Here is a 20,389-nt window from a genome sequence, read left to right on the forward strand (position 1 = left end):
TGACCTTTTATGTAAGAAAAGATCATGGTCCTAGTCATAATTTGTTTTTCTTAACAATTGTTCACAACTACAACTCTGTGAAATGTAATAACTTTATATCAACTTGCCACTGTAGTTCATAAAATTAAATTTGTCAAGTAATCAACTTCAATTAAGCCACTAACACTTCTTAAACATAATGGAGAAAAAAGCATGTATGTTGTTCTTTTTAAACTCCCATTTACTATACAAATTTGTTAATAGTAAGGTTGAATGCAAAGATACTGAAGAATGAATTGAAGTAAGTTTCAGGATACTAAACATCTAGATAATTTTAAATATAGTGATTTTTCATATGATGAACACAGATGAATAAAACAGCTGTTTTCATGGAGTCAAATATTCCAATGGTGTAGAAATATCATAAACAGATAAATGTGTCAAAAACATATATTTATTACTGAAAATATATTATCATCATTTTAGATGGTAATAAATGCTATGGGGAAATATATGGCAGGACAAGATGACAGAGAACATGATGGACAGTGGACTGCAATTTACAAAGGGTCATCACAGAAGACCTCTCTGGTATAGTAACTTGGGACAGGACTCAGAATGATACAAGGAAAAGATTCTAAGATCTGGGAGAGAAGTGTTGCAAACAGAGGGAAGAGCTGGCACCAAACCTCTGGGAGACAAGCATTCTTGGTATGTCTGAGTAACTGCAAGACAACCAGCCGGGCAGAGGTAGAGTGAGCTTCTCATGAAAATGAAGGAGCTGGGGTGACATAAGACAAAGGAATACTGATGAATAAAGTCAATCTTTTCTTCAGAAAACCCTACAGTGCCTGCTTCAACACAAGCCAAAGGCAGCTGAAGCCTCCCAATGTATACCACTGATAACAACCATAATCACTGTAGCTGAAATATTGTACTAAGGCATGCATTAAAATCATCCACCACAGACGAGGGTTTTGTCTAAAGCCCACCTATACCACATGGAGAAAAAGAGCAAGAAAACTAGGTTTATCATCTCTATCATCCAAATATCCATAGGATGTCCTAATTTTGCTTCTTGATGGAAATTCCAAATTTGTTTTAATGTAAATTGCTCCCTATGTGACTGCAGTGTTAAATGATTTATTATGTCTAAGCCAATCAAATGCTTCAGGGCATCTTGCACAAATGTTGAGTTTGATTCTAAAGATAATCTGACAATTTTATGATAGCAGAATCTACTGTCTATCAAGGGCACTTGTGTGTGTCAACAAAATTATATCTTCAGTTTAGAGAGAAGACAACTTGTATCTGTTTCTCCATAGCAGGGTCATGCATCCGGGACTGAAAAAGGGGTACCAAATCATTTAGACCCAAGTGAAAAGAAGGAAATGATTCAAAACAAACCTCTGTGTTATTCCATGAGAAATGTTCTCTTAGGAACTTAACAATCTTCTGTAATATTCTAACAGATAGTAAGCAAGACCTATGGAATTATCAATAATTGGCTTTCTATTGAGTTCAGAGATCTCAGTCCATTAGCAATTCCCCAGAAAAATATGATAGGTAAGTAGTAATAAGATGATAAGTACCATGCATTGTTCTGGATGGATTCTGACCAAAATGACAGAGACTATGTCAATAGCCAATAATGGATCATCTCTGTCTAAAGCTATCTACATTATACGGAGAATATTCAAGTGAGAAAACTAGGTTTATAATTTCTGTCGAAAAGAACACTGATGACTGGGCTTGGTGGCTCAGCCTGTAATCCCAGCACTTTGGGAGGCCGAGGCGAGAGAATTGCCTGAGCCTGTGGGTTTGAGATCAGTCCAGGCAACTTGGCGAGACCTTGTCTCTACAATAAATTTAAAAAGTTTGTCAAGCATGGTAGTGCGTGCCAGTAGTTCTGGCTACTTGGAAGGTTGAGGTGGAAGGATCGCCGGAACTCAGCAGTTCAACACTGGGTGGCCGTTGAGTGTGCCACTGTACTCCAGCGACAGAATGAGACTCCAACTCAAAAAAAAAAAAAAAAAAAAGAAAGAAAACTGACAGAGATTATTTGCCCAATATGAGTTTACAAATTAAATCATTAGCACAAAAATCTGTGTAACATTACTTTATACCCACAATATCATTTTTAAAAAATACTGTGTAAAATTAAATGAAAACAATTACCTGCTCAGCCAATAAGGAAGCTAAGCTTGAATATGCATCTGCAAACTCCGGACCATATTTAATGGAATCCTTCAGTAACATGATAGCTTCTTCTTTTTTCTCCTGGGACCTATAGATAATGAGGGGGAAAAAGAACATCTTTTAATAATACTTTGTTTAAACTCTTTGACTAGACTTTAAAATCTCATTTCTTTTAGCCAAGGTTAGCTAGCACCCTGGATTTTACTGCAAATGGATTCCACTGGACTGTCTCGAGGTGCGAACAGTTTCTGTCTCGGAATTCTCAGTGGAAAGAGATGTTAAGATGTAAGTGCTGATACAAATTATTTACTGATTTTTCTACCTTCTACTTTCCATGCACTTTTTGAGAGTTTCATTCAATGAGTTGTAAGTTTGTTAGCAAGAAACTATGACCTTCAGAGGAGCAATTTTAGGGGCATTATCTGGGTGGCATGGGACTAGTTTATAATGATGTGAAGATAATCTAGGCCCCTGTGGTACTGGTTGCATCACTGTAGGCTGAGTTCCTAAAGGTGGTTGTACCTACCAGAGAGAAGTCAGCCCAAACTGCCAAAGTTAATCTTTGATTTTATATCTAAGAAAAATTTCATGCATAATTTATGAAATTAGAGACTACTGTGACCACTGGGCTGGTAAAGAATAACGAGCTATTTCATCATCATATTTTTATTGAAAGTTGGGGCTGGTTTTGTCTTCTGCTCCCAGTGATGACACTTTGGCTTAAAGAGGACTCAAGATTTGAAAGTAATTACTCTTCTTGGGTGAAATTTCTCTGTGCTTTTAGTACCATGGGGAGACATTGGGTCATTATCCTGATATCAATGACTTTGAAGTTAAAAATATATACTTGGGAGTGATCAGTTTTGCAACAAATACACTGATCTCTTGTTAAGAACTGGACATTGTAATTGTGGAATGAAGAAGAGAATCCCTTGAAGTATTGAGAGCACACAGCCTAAATGTACCCCATCTTTACCTATTACCAGTACACAGCTGAGTGCTTCTATGTTTGCTATCCATTGATTTAGCAATGACTATGTACCATATATTCTCATAACTTTTCATATAACATTATCAATTTAATTTCCACAACATTCCTATATGGTAGAGATTATTGTTCTACTATTAGATTCTTTTTTTTTTTTTTTTTTTGAGTTGGAGTCTCACCCTGTCACCCAGACTGGAGTGCAGTGGCCGCTCCCGGCCACTGCAGCCTCAACCTGCTGGGCTCCGGCGATCCTTCCGCCTCAGCCTTCCAAGTGGCCGGAATTACAGGCATGCGCTACCACGCCTGACTGATTTTTTGATTTATTGTAGAGATGAGGTCTCGCTGCCCAGGTGGGTCTCGAACCCACGGGCTCAGGCAATCCACTCACCTCAGCCTCCCAAAGGCATGGGATTACAGGCTGAGCCACCGAGCCCGGCTTAGATTCATTTTTCTAATGAGAACAGAGAGTCAAGCGGCTCATCTATGTCACTTCTCAGTGCTCTTGCATCATACCATATCTGCTTATTCTAACGACTTAGAAATCCATCTCTAATGATCTTTCTGCTCAATGTGTGATTCATAGACCAGTTTCAATCACTTGGAAGCTTTTTAGAAATGCAGAATATCTCAGACCCTATCCACACCTACTGAATCAGATCCTATGGTTTCAGAAAATTCCCAGGTGATCTGCATGCACACTGCGCTCTCAACAGAACCACCCCATGAATTATCAAAGGCATCAGACAGTAGCTCCTGACACAATATCCCCTTATACTTGAGTTTCTGTAGGATGAATTATGTAGAGGGAAAACTAGTACTGAATCCACAAGTTTGAGGTTTTAAGTGCCACAAGCAGCTTGTCACAAGGCAATCTCACCTAGTGAGTTTCCTATCACAGACCTTGAAAAAAGAAGTCACATTTCTAATATAGATCTTGAATTGAGCAATTCAATTAGGCAAACATTTATCATTGTCTTTTATGTGCTAGGCACTTAGCTATTTCCCAAGGCAGGTGGCCGTCTGCACTACCCTGTCCCTAATAGGGTCTAGCTAACTCCTAATGGGCTCCTCTCCATGCACAGTCCAGTCCTTGAGAACAAGGTGACACAGGTGTCCTTAAGTGGCTTTAAAGTTGCATGGTTATAATAAATTTGCATTATAGCCTTCTTAGTGCTTTCCTTTTGATTCATTCATTAAGTCAACAAACATTTAAAGAATATCTGCAAGACTCAGTGGGAACCCACTAAGTTTATATACACACAGGGTATCTATTCTAACATACACCTTGAGGTAATTCTTCCACTGGCACTTTTTTTTTCTTAATGAAAACGGATTTTTTCTGGCTCATGCCTGTAGTCCCAGCACCTTGGGAGGCCGAGGCAGAAGGATTGTTTTGGCCTGGGAGTTCAAGGTCAGCATGAACAACAACATAGTGAGATCTTGTCTCTATAAAAAAAAGTTTTCAAAAAATGATCATGTACCTTTTAATTCTAGTAATTTGACTTTTTAATCTATGGTTAGCAGAACTCTCCCTCCAAGAATTTCATAAATCTTCACTAACATTAATTTGGAAATCATCCCAAAGTCCAAAGGAAGATACAGACTTAGGGAATTAAGGCTGAAAATGAGGTCCCTTAGGACGTAATTTAGCTTGGATATTCTTCAAAATTAGCAGAGGAAAAAAACTCACAATAATTTGATAGCAATGATTTAATGGTTTTCATTTGTCATGGTTCGTATAACAGAAGGGAAACTTAGACCTTTTACATATGAACTTGGTGGGATTAATTACCACCTAACATAGTCTGTGAATCTAAATCCTAGAGGTTGTCCATTAACATTCATGTGACAGTGGAAAAGTCATCATCTACATTATTCACTGGGAACTCAGATTCTAAATTATTATCTCTAAAAATACCTTAAGGGACTGACAGACTTTAAGAAAAACACCTTATCGTGTAATTAGTTTAGTAAATGAGTATTAAAACATGCAGAGACTTGGGCAGAGAAGACATTTCCTCTGTACAGAGAAGACATTGGCTCTGTACTCTTAGATGATTCTACTTTTTCTTGGGAGCCTTTGAGCATCATTAGGCACCAAGGGATTAGGCTAACAGACATCACATGCCACCTTGACAGATATTTTAAAATGCTTTTTCAAGAAAGCCCACGATGTTGATACATGGTAATTTTGTTGTTTCTGAAAGGAAAAGAAATAGAGAGGATATATCTCTTTTGCTCACCCCTTGATGAGAGCTTATGAAACAGGTGTGGTTTTGATATAATAATTTATAGCTGATAATTTATCAAAATGAAACTGTCCTTGGTTATATAGTATGTGGTTACTATGTGAGAAAAAAACTTCATTTCAACTTGTTCCTGACTTTAGTAGTATCTATTTTTCATATCCACATCAAGGCACATGTTTCTCTGATAATTATCCCATATTTAAAAATGGGGGCAATAGTCCTATAACTCTATTGGATTGTGACAGTTCAGAGAACACCTTATGCAATTTTGCTGGCTAATACCTTAGTTTACACCTGTAGTTCATACATTTGCTTTTAGTTCCTTCTCTTTCTACTATATACAGACAATAGAAATAAATTTTCTAGACCACTGTTTTCAACACATTCCCTTATATAAAAATCTTCATCAATGTCAACTACCTACAGATAGACTCCTCCCACTCTAAAACTCTCTACAACATACTGTTCTGACCAGCATTCAAAACATACCCAGGTACCCACTATTCCTGGGTGGCCTTTGGCATCTATTCTGCAGAACCTAAACAATCACCGATTTCACTAATTCTCTTTCTTCAGTGCACCTTAAAATAATTTGTGCTCTGAGGTTGAGCCTCCTAATAGGAAGTTCCCCATATGAATATGATAACCATCCAGATCTGAGAATTATGGATATAATCCATTCTCCTCAATTTGCAGCAATAGAAACTGAAATTTAGAATGCTCCAGCGATCTGCTTTGTTCCTAAGCAAAAAAGAAAGTGTTCGTTCCACTTCTTCTGCCTCTCAGCCTGGCATTTTTGCTGTACATCTTTACAGATGACTTTTCCCTCCTACTTAACTCTGGTTTCCAGTGATGCCTTCTCTGACTTGCCCAGTTCAAAGGTCCTAAACACATAACAAAATTAAACACACACACACACACACACACACACACACACACACACACACACACACACACACACACACAAAATCACATTTTTTATATTTTGGTTTTATTTTCTTTTTTCTATCCATAAGAGAAAAGATGGTAGGGAATCACTGTGTAGAAGATTCTTTCTGGCCTCTATGCTTTTCTTCTCTGGGGCCCTGGCACAGCACGTGAGGGGAACACACCACTGCCTCTGTCAGGAGAGTGTAGGTACATCTGTCAGCGAAAGTGTCATGCGGATAAGTTTTGTAAGCTACGTGTTTCACAATAGCTGTTTCTGGACATTAACTCTCTGCCAAGGACCAAGCTAAGTGATTTATTTTAATTCTCATTAAATGTTATTAATTTGGCATAGTTATTTCCATTTTAAGGATTTAGAAAATACCAACAATCACCACCCCAGCAAAAGTCAAAAACTTAGAATTAGGGGGCTAAAGTGATTGTCCCCCATCACACAGCTACCGCAACACCAGGACTCAAATTTAAAACTTCAGGTCTAGACCATTTTATTGAGGTCATACCTGGTGTTTCTGCATTCACTCTCTTAAATGTTATGCTGTGACCATTAGTAGGTTGGAAGTTCTTTCATAGACCCATATCTTACAAGTCTTACTAATTTTTTATTCCAGAGACTAGTACAATCATCTTCACATAGTTAAAATTTTACCATTGCTGCATTAATTTTTTTTAAAAAAACATGATGTTACTATTTTCTTCATTTCTAGATCTTTGAAAATCTCCTTAAATTAGCTTTCTAATATTCAAATAAAATTTGACAGAAGGTGATTACCCATGTATATATACAGTTTTTTACATATTATAGGGGTGATCCTAAGGAAGACAGAAATATCCCAAGCCTAACTCAGAAACAAAAAAATTACAAGTGTGGTGTCCATTTATTGAACATTTATTATTTACCAGGAACACTGCTAAGCAGCTTATCTACCTGAATGCTATATAGTAGTTAAAAGCATAGACTAAAAAACCAGAAGGCTTTGGAATCACCTTCAGAGCCTACTCTGCTGACATCAGGGCCCCAAAAAGGGGAGAATCTGCATTTTGTGGAGATGATTGTTAAAGGTGAATAATTAGGCAATAAAGAACCAGGAGTAATTTAAAATCTCTTCTTCAGCCACGCCAGGGAAGCTTCTTTAAAAAGATTTAAGCAGCTATTTTTATAAAAAGGAAGTAGATATAACCAGAGAGGAGGAAAATTTTAAGTAGACATTATAACATTTCTTTCTGTATATATTTTTTATTTTTTTAGTTGGAGTCTCATTGTGTTGCCCAGGCTGGAGTGCAGTGGTGCAATCACACAATCACAGCTCACCACAGCCTCAACCTTCTGGATCCAGGCAATCCTTCTGCCTCAGCCTCCTGAAAATCTGGAACTACAGGCATGCACCACCACCTCTGGCTAATTTTTTATTTTTTAACAGAGACAAGGTCTCACTATGTTGCCTAGGGTGGTCTCGAACTCCTGGCCTCAAGTAATCCTCCTGCCTCAGTCTCCCAAAGTGCTGGGATTACAGGTGTGAGCCACCACATTTGGCATAAAATTTCTTAATACTGAGAAGTATCTAGGTACTCTAATTGTACAGATCACGTCTGGGCCAGCTTTGGACAGTATTAAAACTTCCTAATGCACTAATTTTGGCTCCATAATAAGTAATTTAGAGAAATCAGAAGCCCATTATTGATGTAAATCTCATCTATAGAGGACTACCCTGTTAGCTATTTAGACTGAACTGACAGGTAATTCAAAAGAGGATAAATATTAAAATAACCTTTTTGTCTAAACTGATCAAGTCTATAGGGTGTCTAAATTATACAGAAAAGACCTGAGTTAACTAGCCTATAATTGGTGGATGGATGAAATCCAACATCAGTGCATACCCTGTCCAATTATATATATACACACTTGAATCGCAGAAAGGAACACTGAGCCCTTCTGGACATTCATGTGACACTAAAGACACTAAGGACACTAAGGATTCAGAGTAGGGAGTTCAATTGGCACTGATGGAACTCTTAGGGATCCCTGGATAGGTGAGGAATGCAGGTAAATGGAAAACTGCTCCAGGATTAGGTAATACCATTGCCCCTCTCCTTTAATCAGATCAGAGTCTCCCACTGATGACTGATAAGCCTCTGTGACCTAAAATATTTCGCCTCCACTTCTCCTTTAAATCAATTCTTCTGAAATTGTAGTGCTTAAAACTTTCCAGGTATTTGGTAAAATGCAGAATCCTAGGACTTACAAGATTCAGCAGGTCTGGGGTGAGGCCCAAGAATCATGAAGCTGCTAAGCCTCTCAGCTTGTCCTGGTTTGTAGGTGGGATTTGCCTGATCAATTGGTCTTAGATAAGAGGACTCTGAAAGCTTTTTAAAAAAAAAAGGGAGAAAGGAGACTTTCCTGGGACAATTGAAACTAAAGAGAAAGATGGGATTGGCTGGCTAATTTGCCCTATGAGAGACACTTCAGGTAATGGTGGGAGTTGGCTGAGGGTGGGTGAAGTGGAACACTGGGAATACTGCAATTGAATTGGGAGAGGCAGCTTTTTCTTCCATGGGAGCTCCATTTTGAGTGCCCTCTCTTGTGTTTCCAAGTCTTAGCTCTTGGGTTATCCATCATAACATAAATATAAAACTTCTAATTTTTGCAGCAAAACTCCATTCTCTTAAGTTTCCCCCAGGAACTTCCAAAAGGCTAAAAATTCCTGAGAATGGGTTCCTGGGACCAGTTACATCTTCATCATTGATTTCATAAGAGAAACATTAAGTAGAAATTAGATCTTGTTCGTATTGTGCAAATTTTGCCATTAAACATGTATAGTTTCACAGGGAATTTTCCCTTTGGTTCTACAGAAATGGGACTGCTTTTCCCGTATGTTAAGTAAAAACATTTGCATCGTCTCACTTTCTTGGCTCTATCTCAACGACAGATATTTAGCAAAAGCAAATAAGGTTTTGCCACATTTTTTTCTTTCAGTAATTAAAGACCAGTTAAGTTTGTCAATTTAGAAAAGTTTTTGGATTCCTGTCTAAAGTCTCATGACACATTCATTTAAACTGAAAGCAGATGCTTGGTTTTAAAAAGTATTGACATTTAGGGAGAATTTAGGAAATGCCAGTAACAGAAATAAATGGATTTGGCGATCCACTTGGCAGCAGTAAAATTTCCCATTAACCACAGTGTGAACTTGGGATGCCAGGCAGCCCTCCTAATTACTATGCCTTTGTCGGGGTGTTTGTTGATGTTGGATCCAAAAACGATGTCTCTCACAAATGAAAAAGATCACTTTTTTTTTTTTTTTTGGCAGATAGACTTTACCAGTTCTTCTAAAAAAAAACCCCTGAGTTGTGAAAGTCAAATTGTAAACATCTGACTGAGATGATCTTTTCAGAGCACACATTTTTCTTTGGCTTTACTATCTTTCTTTCCTATATGAAAAGAAAAGAAAATTGCATTATACTCTGTGTATCTCCCTTTAGGTTCAAAGTTACTGAGCATATCTGGGCAATGCGATGGAATACAGTATCTAGTTTACTGGGCTTCACTCTAATTTTTCTGCTTGACTTTTCACAAGAGCCACACAGAACTGTCTGAGGGATACAGTTTCATATTATGTGGTGGTGATGAATGAAAGAGAAATTTTTCAATTTAAAATCATACTCACTATAGTTAAGATTCAGAGAGTATATCACCTGCCCTCCGCCACCCTATTCCCAGCTGGAAACTGAGGAATGGAAAGAGAAAGTTCTGATCCAGTCTAGTCCTAGAGCAGTGTAAATGGAGATGCAGCTCACATGCAAACCTCACACAGGGGCTGCACCCAGTAGGTCCTAAGGAATCATTCGTCCTGGGTCCCCCTCCTTTGCACCTTTGGAAGGGCCCTTGATACCTTGTTTGTCAGCTCAGTGAGGTCACTGCTGTCCACCTGGGCAGAAGAATGGCCCCACATGCCTGACTCCTGCATAATCGGGGCCAGTTCTGTGCTGCGAGTGTGTGAAGTGGCGGAAACTAGTCTCAAGCCAGTACATGCAAATAAATACATGTGCTAAATCCATTCGTGGACTGGGTGGAAACACCGAAACAGTGCTTCCAGACCAGAAAAGAAGGCAGCTGAGAGTATCTCGCTTTAGCCAGGACTCATGTATCTCATGGCTAAGGGGATGCTTTGATGATGCAGTTGAATGCACATCCCTGGGTCTAGGCTTGGGATCATGGCTGTCTTTATCCCAGCTCTCCCTCACCAGTTGAAGGACAGGTTAGATTCTTCACCTCTAGGAGCCTCAGTGGCTGAATCTGTGAAATGTGCGTATTAATCTCTACCCCTCTGGGTTCCTGTAAAGGTGGAATAAATGAACATGTGAGGTGTGCTTAGTATAGTGTCTGGCACATAGAAGGACGCAATAAATACTAGCTCTGCTTGTTCCTTTCCCACTCTCCAGCCAGATTCCCAGCTGGAATCCCTACCAGAAGCCTCACAGATGAATTTCTCAGCAGCGGCAGGATGCTGTTACAATACAAGTACTGCCTCTGGAGAGAAAAGGCATGTCAAGCTCTTCTTTGGTTTTCTTTTGCTCAAACCACAGTTAAGACACTAGAAACCTGTACTCATAGTTAAAGCCACAGATTCTTGTAGCAAGAGAGCTCTAGGGGGTCACTTGTTCCCATTCCTTATTTTAAAGAGATGGAAACTGAGTCTCAGGGATGTTGAATTTGCTTAATGCTATTCAACTGCAGAGGTAAAAAAATACGTTATCTACTTACGATTTGATAGTAATTTTATACCAAGAACCTAAGCTTCAAATTGGAAGCAAGAAATTATGTTCCTGGGCTAATAATTAATAATAGCTTATTTCATCTTTATTGGGTGCTAGGTCCTATGTTAAGGACTTACCTGTATTATTGTATTTAGTACTCATGAGAGATGTAGTTATTAGTATTATTTCCATTTTATAACTGAGCGATTGGAGGCAAGGCAAGATAAAATCATTTTCCCAAGATCTCATGCACTTATGTGATAGAACTGAGATTCAAACTCGCTAAGCTCTCCTAGCTGCTAGTCTGGAGGAAAGCCACGCGGGGGCGGTAGTGTGGCAGCACAATGCAGTGGTTTCGCAGGTTACTGGCCTGAGACCTTTTCCTAGCCTGATTCTTTACCTGTAATAGGAAAGTGATGGGCCTGTCCTCCTATACCTCACATGGACAGGCTCATGAGGTACGAGGAAGCACTGTGCTGATCACCACTTAAGTGTCAGTTACCACTTGAGGAGGGCGGTGGTAAGGAGGGAGAGGGAAGGGAGTCCTGCAATGCTGCTCCTCAGACAAGTGGCCAGCATGAAAGCACCAGGCTCGGAAGATTCAGCCCTATTTGAGGAAGGCACAAAGGGGAGGGAGGTTGGCAGAATTGGTAAGGAGTTGACAAGAAGGGAAGGAGCCTTACAGGCAAGTTTCACCTTCCTGAAAGGGCTCTACAGGCCATAGGCAATGGTGGGCCAGGAGTAACATGAAGATTGTGCCTATTCCTCTTTTGGTCACTTCTGTTTCTTTTCCAGGCCTAAGTAGAATGCTTTTAGATTTGAAAGCCTTTTGGTCATGTCTAACATCCTATGTTCCAAATTTAGCTTCTATGTCTGGGCAAAGTGGATCTCCTACTGGGTTTAAGATAAAAAGTTGAGGTGCCTGGCACCCTAAATTAAGCAATGTGGGCAGAAAGAAATTTTCAATGATAATCCACATTTCTCTTCTTTTTACTGAATTGTGGTCCCAGCTACTTGGGAGGCTTGAGCCCAGGAGATTGAGGCTGTAGTGAGCAATAATCGCACCTGTGAATAGTCACTGCACTCAAGCCTGGGCAACACAGCAAGACCTTGTCTCTTAAAAAAACAAAAAACCAAAAAAAAACTCTGTGTGTGTGTGTGTGTGTGTGTGTGTGTGTGTGTGTGTGTGTGTGTGTGTATTATTTGCCTCTGTCATATACGTCTTGAGCCACTCCAAATTTCAGCACAATCTAGGGGACTAGATTGCAAATGATTCCAGGAAAGAAAAAGGTGAAGGGGAAGGAAGAATGATTTTCAGGACAGACTAGACTACTGAAAACTCTTGTACCTGACAAAGCAGTCTGGCTTATTCAATTATCCTCTGTTAAACTGTTTATTCAAGAAAAGAAAATAATGACATTCCAATTCCTTCAAGAGAATGTAAACAAAACCAGGGGAATTCCTCAAAGCTTGCTCCCACCCGCAGAGCTTCCTGGGTAGATCTGTCTCCTGGCCTTGTCAGTGTTTATAGCAGCCCTCACAGCAATAGGAAAAGATCACATCAGCACAAGGAATGACGGAGGAAAGCGTACTTTGCTTGCAAACCACATGATGAAACAACCCACATTCAACTCATTAATAATCACAGTATGAATGAGGAGAGTTGTGGTAAGAAAGAGATACTCACCAAGATACTTTAACAATTAGCAATCTGTTTCTATGCAAATCACTGCCAAATCTTGGAGAGGAAGGTAAACATTCTCATCATTTCCCAGATTATTCAATTTTGGACAGATACTGACTATAAAATGATAATAAAGTAAATGAAACCACATTTTAAATGAACTAGAAAAGTTCTCGATTAAAAACCTTAGTTTTATTCTTATTCTCTCAAATAAAGTTGCCAGGTTAGTATTTCTCATACACTGACAAGGAGTCAGTCTGGCTGGCATCTGGGTTTACACAATAAGGGAGATTAGTGGAGAAAAGGGAGGAAAGTGGCGGGATTATGGGAAGTCCTGAATGCTGAGATGTTTGGACTCTATGTGTGTATGCAATGGACGTTCAGTGAATTTCTCAGATGCCCCTGCATTTATAGGGAGGGTGGAGGAAGAGTAGATGTTGGATATAGAATATCAAAATAGTGTACTATGATATGTTATGGAAAACAGAGCTTCAAAATCAGGAAGTCAACAGCATCATAGTCTTCACTGCAGAGCAATTAAGGGAGTAAGAGCTGGGTCAGCAGCCATATGAACTGAGAGCTGTGTGAACAGGTGGGGACGAAGGAGAAACCCCAGATGCTAATCCCTCTTCTGGTCAATTTGATCAAAAGGAAGAAGTCAGGAGAGCAACTTGAGGGAGTATCACAGCGGAAAGATTCCCTAGGGGAGTCACTGCATGCTGGAGTTGCAGGATGGGGAGAATTTGAAGACCTAAGAGAGAGTCCATGGTAAAGCATGAGGAGAGAAACAGAAGTGAGAGCACATGTGAATTTTGCATTAATGGCCACTAATGGCTAAAATAAAAAGGATTAACAACACCAAATGTTAATAAGAATGTGAAGCAAATGAATCTCTCAGCATTGTGGATGGAGGGAGAAATAGTACAATTACTTTGGAGAACCTTTTGGTAATTTATTTGTTTCTTTCTTTTTTTTGAGTTGGAGTCTCACTTTGTCACCCAGCCTGGAGTGCAGTAGCATGGTGATGGCCACTGCAGCCTCAACCAGCTGGGCTCTGGTGATCCTCCCGCCTCAGCCTTCCAAGTAGTTGGAACTATAGGCACATGCCACAATGCCCGGCTAATTTTCTGATTTATTGTAGAGATGAGGTCTCACCAAGTTGCCCAGGCTGGTCTTAAACCCATGAGCGCAGGCAATCCTCTCACCTCGGCCTCCCAAAGTGCTGGGATTATAGGTGTGAGCCACCACACCAGGCCTTTTTTTTTTTTTTTAGCTGGAGTCTCACTCTTTCACCCAGGCTGGAGTGCAGTGGCACACTCATGACTACTGCAGCCTCGACCTGTTGGACAGAGGTGATCCTTCCGTCTCAGTCTTTCAAGTAGCTGGAACTACAGCTGTGTGCTACTATGCCCGGCTAATTTTTTTTATTTATTGTAGAGTCTCACCAAGTTGACCAGTCTGGTCTTGAAACCCTGGGCTCAGGCAATCCTCTTATCTCGGTCTCCCAAAGTGTAGAGTTTCAGGTTTGAGCCACTGCACCCAGGGTAATTTCTTAAAACACTAAAGAAACATTTTACCCACAATGCTACTCCTATATACTTATACAAAAAAGAACATACAAGGTATGAGTATTCTCAAACACCTTATTCATAATAACCCAAGTCTGTAAACAAATCATGTATCCACCCACAAGAAAATGATAAATTACAGCATATTAATATGATGGAATACACTTTGGCAATAAAAAAGTAACATAGCAAAATGGAAAAGACTAAAAAAAAAAAAAATCCATATGCCAAATGATCACCTTTAAATGAAGTCCTAGGTCAAACTAATTTATAGTGAAAAAAATCAGAACAGTGATTGTTGCAGAGTAGGGGGAAATTTACTGGAAAGAGTAGAAAGAGGTATAAGCTCCTCTCTGGGGTGATGAGAATTCTGTTACTTCGGGGTGATTACAAGAGAATATAAAATGGTCAAAACTCAATGTACTGAACACTTTAAGATTTATGTACTTAATGCATGTTAATTATGCCTCAATTTTTAAAAACCCACATAAACACAGGTGTAAACACAGGTGCTCCTGGGAGTAGCATCAGGAATGATGCAAGATAATTCTTCCTCCCACGAAAAAGCAAAATAATAGGGAATCTGAGAACATGCAGGAAAGTTTGTGGTAGGAAGAAGGAAAGCTGTAATTAATGATTCACCTTGAATTCCTTGAATATTCTTAGTAAAAGTAAGGGACGGTGTCACCTTCTGGGTGTGTGTATAGGGAATTGAGGAGAGGAACAAAGGATGAATGTATTTGGAAAACAGGAGATTTTATAAAAGACCATAGGGATGAATTTCCAACAGCTCTTATCCCTGACCTGGTTTCTTTGCTTGTTGTTTTGTATTTTTCCCATGATGCTTTCTTTAGATTTTTTTTTAAGAAGACCATTCAATTCAGATTTGTGTTTTTCTCCTCCAACACTTGAGAGATTGAATGAAGATCTTGGGCATACATTCTCGACAGAAGGGAAAATTGCTCCTGGGAGTAGGGATGGTGCTGGTGAAAAATAATTTCAGACATTATAATGGTTTGTGATCTCCCAAAGCTCAACTCTACCTAACCAATCTTATTCTTGAGTGTTAAATTGAAAGAAAGGATAATTAGACAAAATGTCCAAAATGGTTCCTTATGAGAGAAGAAGTGGTGATTATGAAACAAGCAAAATGAGAAATGCTGCTTTAGGCAAAGCAAAATACAGACAGTGGGGTACCTTGAGTTGGCCTGGTCAGGCAAGTAGATGGTCAACGTGTGAGTCTAAGTTGATGTCCCATGCCCTACTGATATCTATCAGATAAATTAGAGAGGGGAATATAAATTGTGAACATAAACATCAGAGAGAAGAGATTCTAACAAAGGTTAAGAGCAGAGCCTGCAGGAATGAGTGAATAAGAGAAGAAAAACAAGTATCATGAAAGGTATGTCAATAATAGCTCTTAAAAGAAGGCAAGTGAGCACAGGGAAGAGTGCTCAGAAGAGGAGGTGGCAGGTCAAAATCATGATCCCTTCAGGGGAGGGCAAAGGTAACACGTCAAGGTCAAAGAGGAACATTTCAGAGTTCAGGTTCTAGAGAATGAAAAGCCTTGCATAATTAAAAGGTCGGTGGCATGGCATGTTGGTGAATACCAAGGCAGAGCCGAAATGGAGGGCCTTGGAGAGATGGAAACAGAGGAACTGGGTGATTAATATACTTGCTGAAGCACAGATTGGTGAATAGAAAGTCGCTGCCCTTGAGCTCGAGTCCCTGAGGATGATGAAAGTAATGTACAAAAATTTTGAGTTGGCAGTGAGGAGAATGAAGATGGTGTTTTGAGATGCTGCGTGAGTTTCCAAGGAGTGGAGAGAGGACAGCTGGAGACAGACAAGCATGAGCTGGATAAAGATGAGGGGAGGGAAAGTGTAAGGGGGTTGAGACAAGATAAGGAATGGTGGCAAGGAACCTGGTTAACAGGTCACCTCGGGGGTCAGGGGTAGTCAGCAGGACTTCACTTCAAGAGGAAGATATATAATGTGCCCACCCAAAGCTGATATAATAACGCAACATTAAGGACCTCTAAAAGTTTTGTTTATCCATGGGGCTGGCATTATATACTCTATGGGTCTTCAGTTAAAAAGTAGAGAAGGGGAGAATTACTAGCTTTAATGCATAAACTTCCTTTTTAGGAAATAAAATGTTGTGAGACTAGTACTAACGCTAGTCCTAAACATTTAATTTTTTTTTCAAGATAATTGTTACCTTTCTTTCTATGTCCCAATGTTCTTTAGAAATTCAATTGTCTAAAGGATCAGACTAAAGGAAATCAAATGTATGCTGTTAACAAATTCATCTTTTATGTAGTTCAATTATTGGACATTCTGTTATACTTTCCTCTGAGTTTTGATTATAAGATTTATTGTAATACCTATATAACATTATATCCTTTAATGTGAATAGAAGGTAGTTTGGCAATGAGAGAGGTATGACATGACTCTTCAAGAAGTTCTTTTCATAGTCCATTTCAGTAAGAAACACCAGCAGCTATTTTAACTAAGCATTCACAGAGATATTTTCCCATACCCTGAATTTAAATATTCTATTATATTCTCTTGAGCCACCAGGGACTTCTGCTCTGTTCATCCATAAAAAGTTTATGCTAATCTTGCCTATTTTCTTTTTTTCTTTTTCTTTTTTGACATTTTAGCTTCCAAGCAAAGCCAACAATAATTAATATAAATTAAGAGCACTGGCATGGAAAGCTGTTTCTTATCAACCTCTCACACTGTAACTGTGCTGCGCAGAATCATAACAGATTAGCTTCAAAGTCCAGTGAAATGCTCATAAAAGAGGCCAAATATATTTGAATAACACTCAGTGAAGTCTACTGCTGTGAATGGGTCTAAAGCTGTCCATCATATAATTCCAAGAATTCAAATGTATTGCTGTAAGACTGCTTGGATACACTGACAGAGTCACATCTTACTTAGAGCTTCCGGCCTGGACATAGACTCATCTTTCTCTCAAAGTCAAGGTTATTAATAAAAGTCTTGATGTCCAATATAGTAGCCACTAATCACATATGGCTGTTGAACACCTGAAATATGGCTGGTCTAAGATGTGCTTTAAGTGTAAAGCATCTACTGGATTTTAAAGGTTTATTTTTTTAAAAATGCATATCATGTCATTGATATTTGATATTTTTAATCTTTTACCTGTTAAATTTTAAAAATTAAGTTTTAATATTAATTACATGCCAGTATAATAATTGGGATATACTGGAGTTAAATAACATTTATTATTAAAAATAATTCCAGGCTGGGAGTGGTGCCTCAAGTCTATAATCCCAGCACTTTGGGAGGCTGAGGTGAGAGGATTGCCTGAGCCCAGGGGTTCGAGATCAGAACTCGGTGAAACCTCGTCTCTACAATAAATCAAGAAAATTTAGCCAGGCATGGTGGCGCATGCCTGTAGTTCCAGCTACTTGGAAGGCTGAGGTGGAAGGATCACCTGAGCCCAGAGGTCAAGGCTGCGGTGGCCCTGAGTGTGCCACTGCACTCCAGCCTGGGTGGCATGGTGAGACTCAGAGTTAAAAAAATAATTCCACTTTTTTAATGTTTTAAGATATAGATATCTACAAAAGTTAAATACTTATATGGCTCTCATATTTCTAGGGTAGTGCTGCTCTAAGCTGTAGCCCAGTTTTGAGGTGAGCCACAAGGAAGCAGTAGAGAGCAGTGGCTATGGGTAGAGGACTTGGATCAGACACACCAAAGTTCTGTCCCCATGTCATCTATTCCTCACTAAGGGACTCTGGCACATCACTTATCTTCTTCAAATCTTAGTTTCCTCATTTATAATTTAGGAAAAATGACAGTGCTTTCCTCTTAGGGATGATGAAATCTAAACTGCTTATCTCTACATAGATAACGTTATGTTCTACATTTATTTTTTAAAGGGCACAGTTTTAAAAGTTAACTGCTATAATGGCAAAGTTAACTTAATGGTAACTGTTTCCTTAAGAAAGACACAGGCCAGGCTCGGTGGCTCAGCCTGTAATCCCACGCCTTTGGGAGGCGGAGGTGAGTGGATTGCCTGAGCCCGCGGGTTCGAGACTCGCCTGGGCAGCAAGACCTCATCTCTACAATAAATAAAAAAATCAGCTGGGCATGGTCGCGCATGCCTGTAATTCTGGCTACTTGGAATGCTGAGGCGGAAGGATCACTGGAGCCCAGCAGGTCGAGGCTGTGGTGGCCGGGAGCGGCCAGTGCACTCCAGTCTGGGTGACAGAGTGAGAGTCCAACTCAAAAAAAAAGAAAGAAAGAAAGACACAGTTAGGATGGCCTTTTCTCCCAAAAGACAGTCACACAATACATAGTTAACTCCTTGGACTTTTTGGACTGGAGAGCCACTTGGGCAGCACAAGTAATGGAAAGTGATCAGGACAAGGAGTCCAAGGGCAGGGATTCGATCCTGGTCAGCACAGCCATGCCAAGGCCTCATTAAACCTCTAAGCATCAATTTCCTCACCAGTAAAAAGGGAATGAGGGTGGTAATAACTCTCACAATAGATTGTCTTAGGATTAAATAAGGGATATGTTATAAACTTGCCTGTAAACTGGAGAGTATTACACATATTAGTTGTGATCATTATTTTAATCTACTGGATTCTAAGGCTGACCTACACTGAGAGACAGCCACTTTGCTCTGTGGTATAATAGGAAAGAGCAGAAGGCAGATGGAGGTGGTTGTACGTGGCCTTTCACTTCTCTGGGCCTCATTTTCTCTTCTTTATTCACTTTAAAGACTCATTGGAAGGGTGCCATTAAAAAAGCATATTTCAGAAAACTGCAAAGTCTTACACAAATGTAAAGCATTATTGTTGATTTGAATAATCATCAAGAATTGATGTTTACTGAAAAAGAAAAAAAATACTATGCTTTTATCCAATAACTCCTCCTACTGTGAAAAGTAACTTTTGCCAAGTTCTAAAACATATTTTCCTATATTTTTAACTCACATATACTAATCCAAGATGTTAGTAGTGATAAGATCTGAATTGACCAAGGAAGGCGAGAGTATCCATCTTTTGTTCAGGTCTCAGCAAGACGAAACTTAAAAGAATATCTGCCATCATTTTCAAGTAGAGCCTTGTATGGCATAATATTATAAGAAATGCCATTTTGTAGCCAAGCCATTATACTTGGCTTTGGCTTCTATGGAAAAAATACTCATCTACGACTTTTGAAACCTGTACTAGGTAATCCAGGTACCCCAAAAGACTTTATACAGCCATTAAGTTATTTGAGATCTAAGCAGGACATAAACAGATGCAATGTGACTTTAAAACATAGGTCCTTAGAACTTCACACAAAGAAATAAGTGCTTATAGAAGTAATTGAGTAAAATAAAAACATGACTTGTATCTATCTACAATAACTAGAGTTAATTTCCCTCATCATTTGATTTGTTATTATTTTTAAAGGGAACTTCCAAGTACTAACAGTTTTTTTTTCTGCCACAGTTTGAACACATCTCTCTTCTCATTTGGTCTTCAGCATTCTCGGTTTTTATCAAATTTTAACAATGTCATGTAACTTGAAAAATTAAGTTTATTTAGTTTTTGTTGATTTATACTTTATTTCTTTCACTTCATTTAAGTGTACTAGATTGGCATTTATTCGTTTTTGTGTATTGGTCCCTTGATTTTGTGTTCCAGCATATGGATAAAGCCATTCTCATAAAACTTCCTAAGACCTAGGACAGTACGTATCAGCTTATACTATATTTGATTATTCCATGATGAACTCACTCTGATGCTTCTGTTCAAATGAGATTAAATTACGATATGCATTAACACACACACTGGTAAGAAGAGCTAAGTGAATATGTGAAAGTCAAGGATAAACAGGGAGGTGAAGAAGATGCATGACATTGAATTACTGAAGCTACAGAGGCAATGCTGTTAGGAAGAGAATCAAAGAATGGAGTAAACAATTAGCCTTGAAGAGCAGGATTGAAGAGGTGTTCTCTTGAAAGTAAGAGGTAGAAGCCAAGTCAGTGAGTA

At 39.1% G+C, this 20,389-nt stretch overlaps 1 protein-coding gene across 1 annotated transcript in view; it reads right to left on the minus strand.

Moving 5' to 3' along the window:
- LOC103268677 (transmembrane and TPR repeat-containing protein 1) overlaps positions 1-20,389 on the minus strand; it is a 75,142-nt gene that overhangs the window by 39,350 nt on the left and 15,403 nt on the right. Inside the window, exon 3 of the mRNA XM_008066265.1 lies at positions 2,158-2,266. Within this exon, the coding sequence (XP_008064456.1) occupies positions 2,158-2,266 (109 nt within the window). The remainder of the gene's footprint in view (positions 1-2,157; positions 2,267-20,389) is intronic.

The sequence above is a fragment of the Carlito syrichta genome, unplaced genomic scaffold (genome assembly GCF_000164805.1).
Source record: "Carlito syrichta isolate Samal-C Ts95f unplaced genomic scaffold, Tarsius_syrichta-2.0.1 Scaffold308871, whole genome shotgun sequence".
In the NCBI taxonomy this organism is placed as follows: domain Eukaryota; kingdom Metazoa; phylum Chordata; class Mammalia; order Primates; family Tarsiidae; genus Carlito; species Carlito syrichta.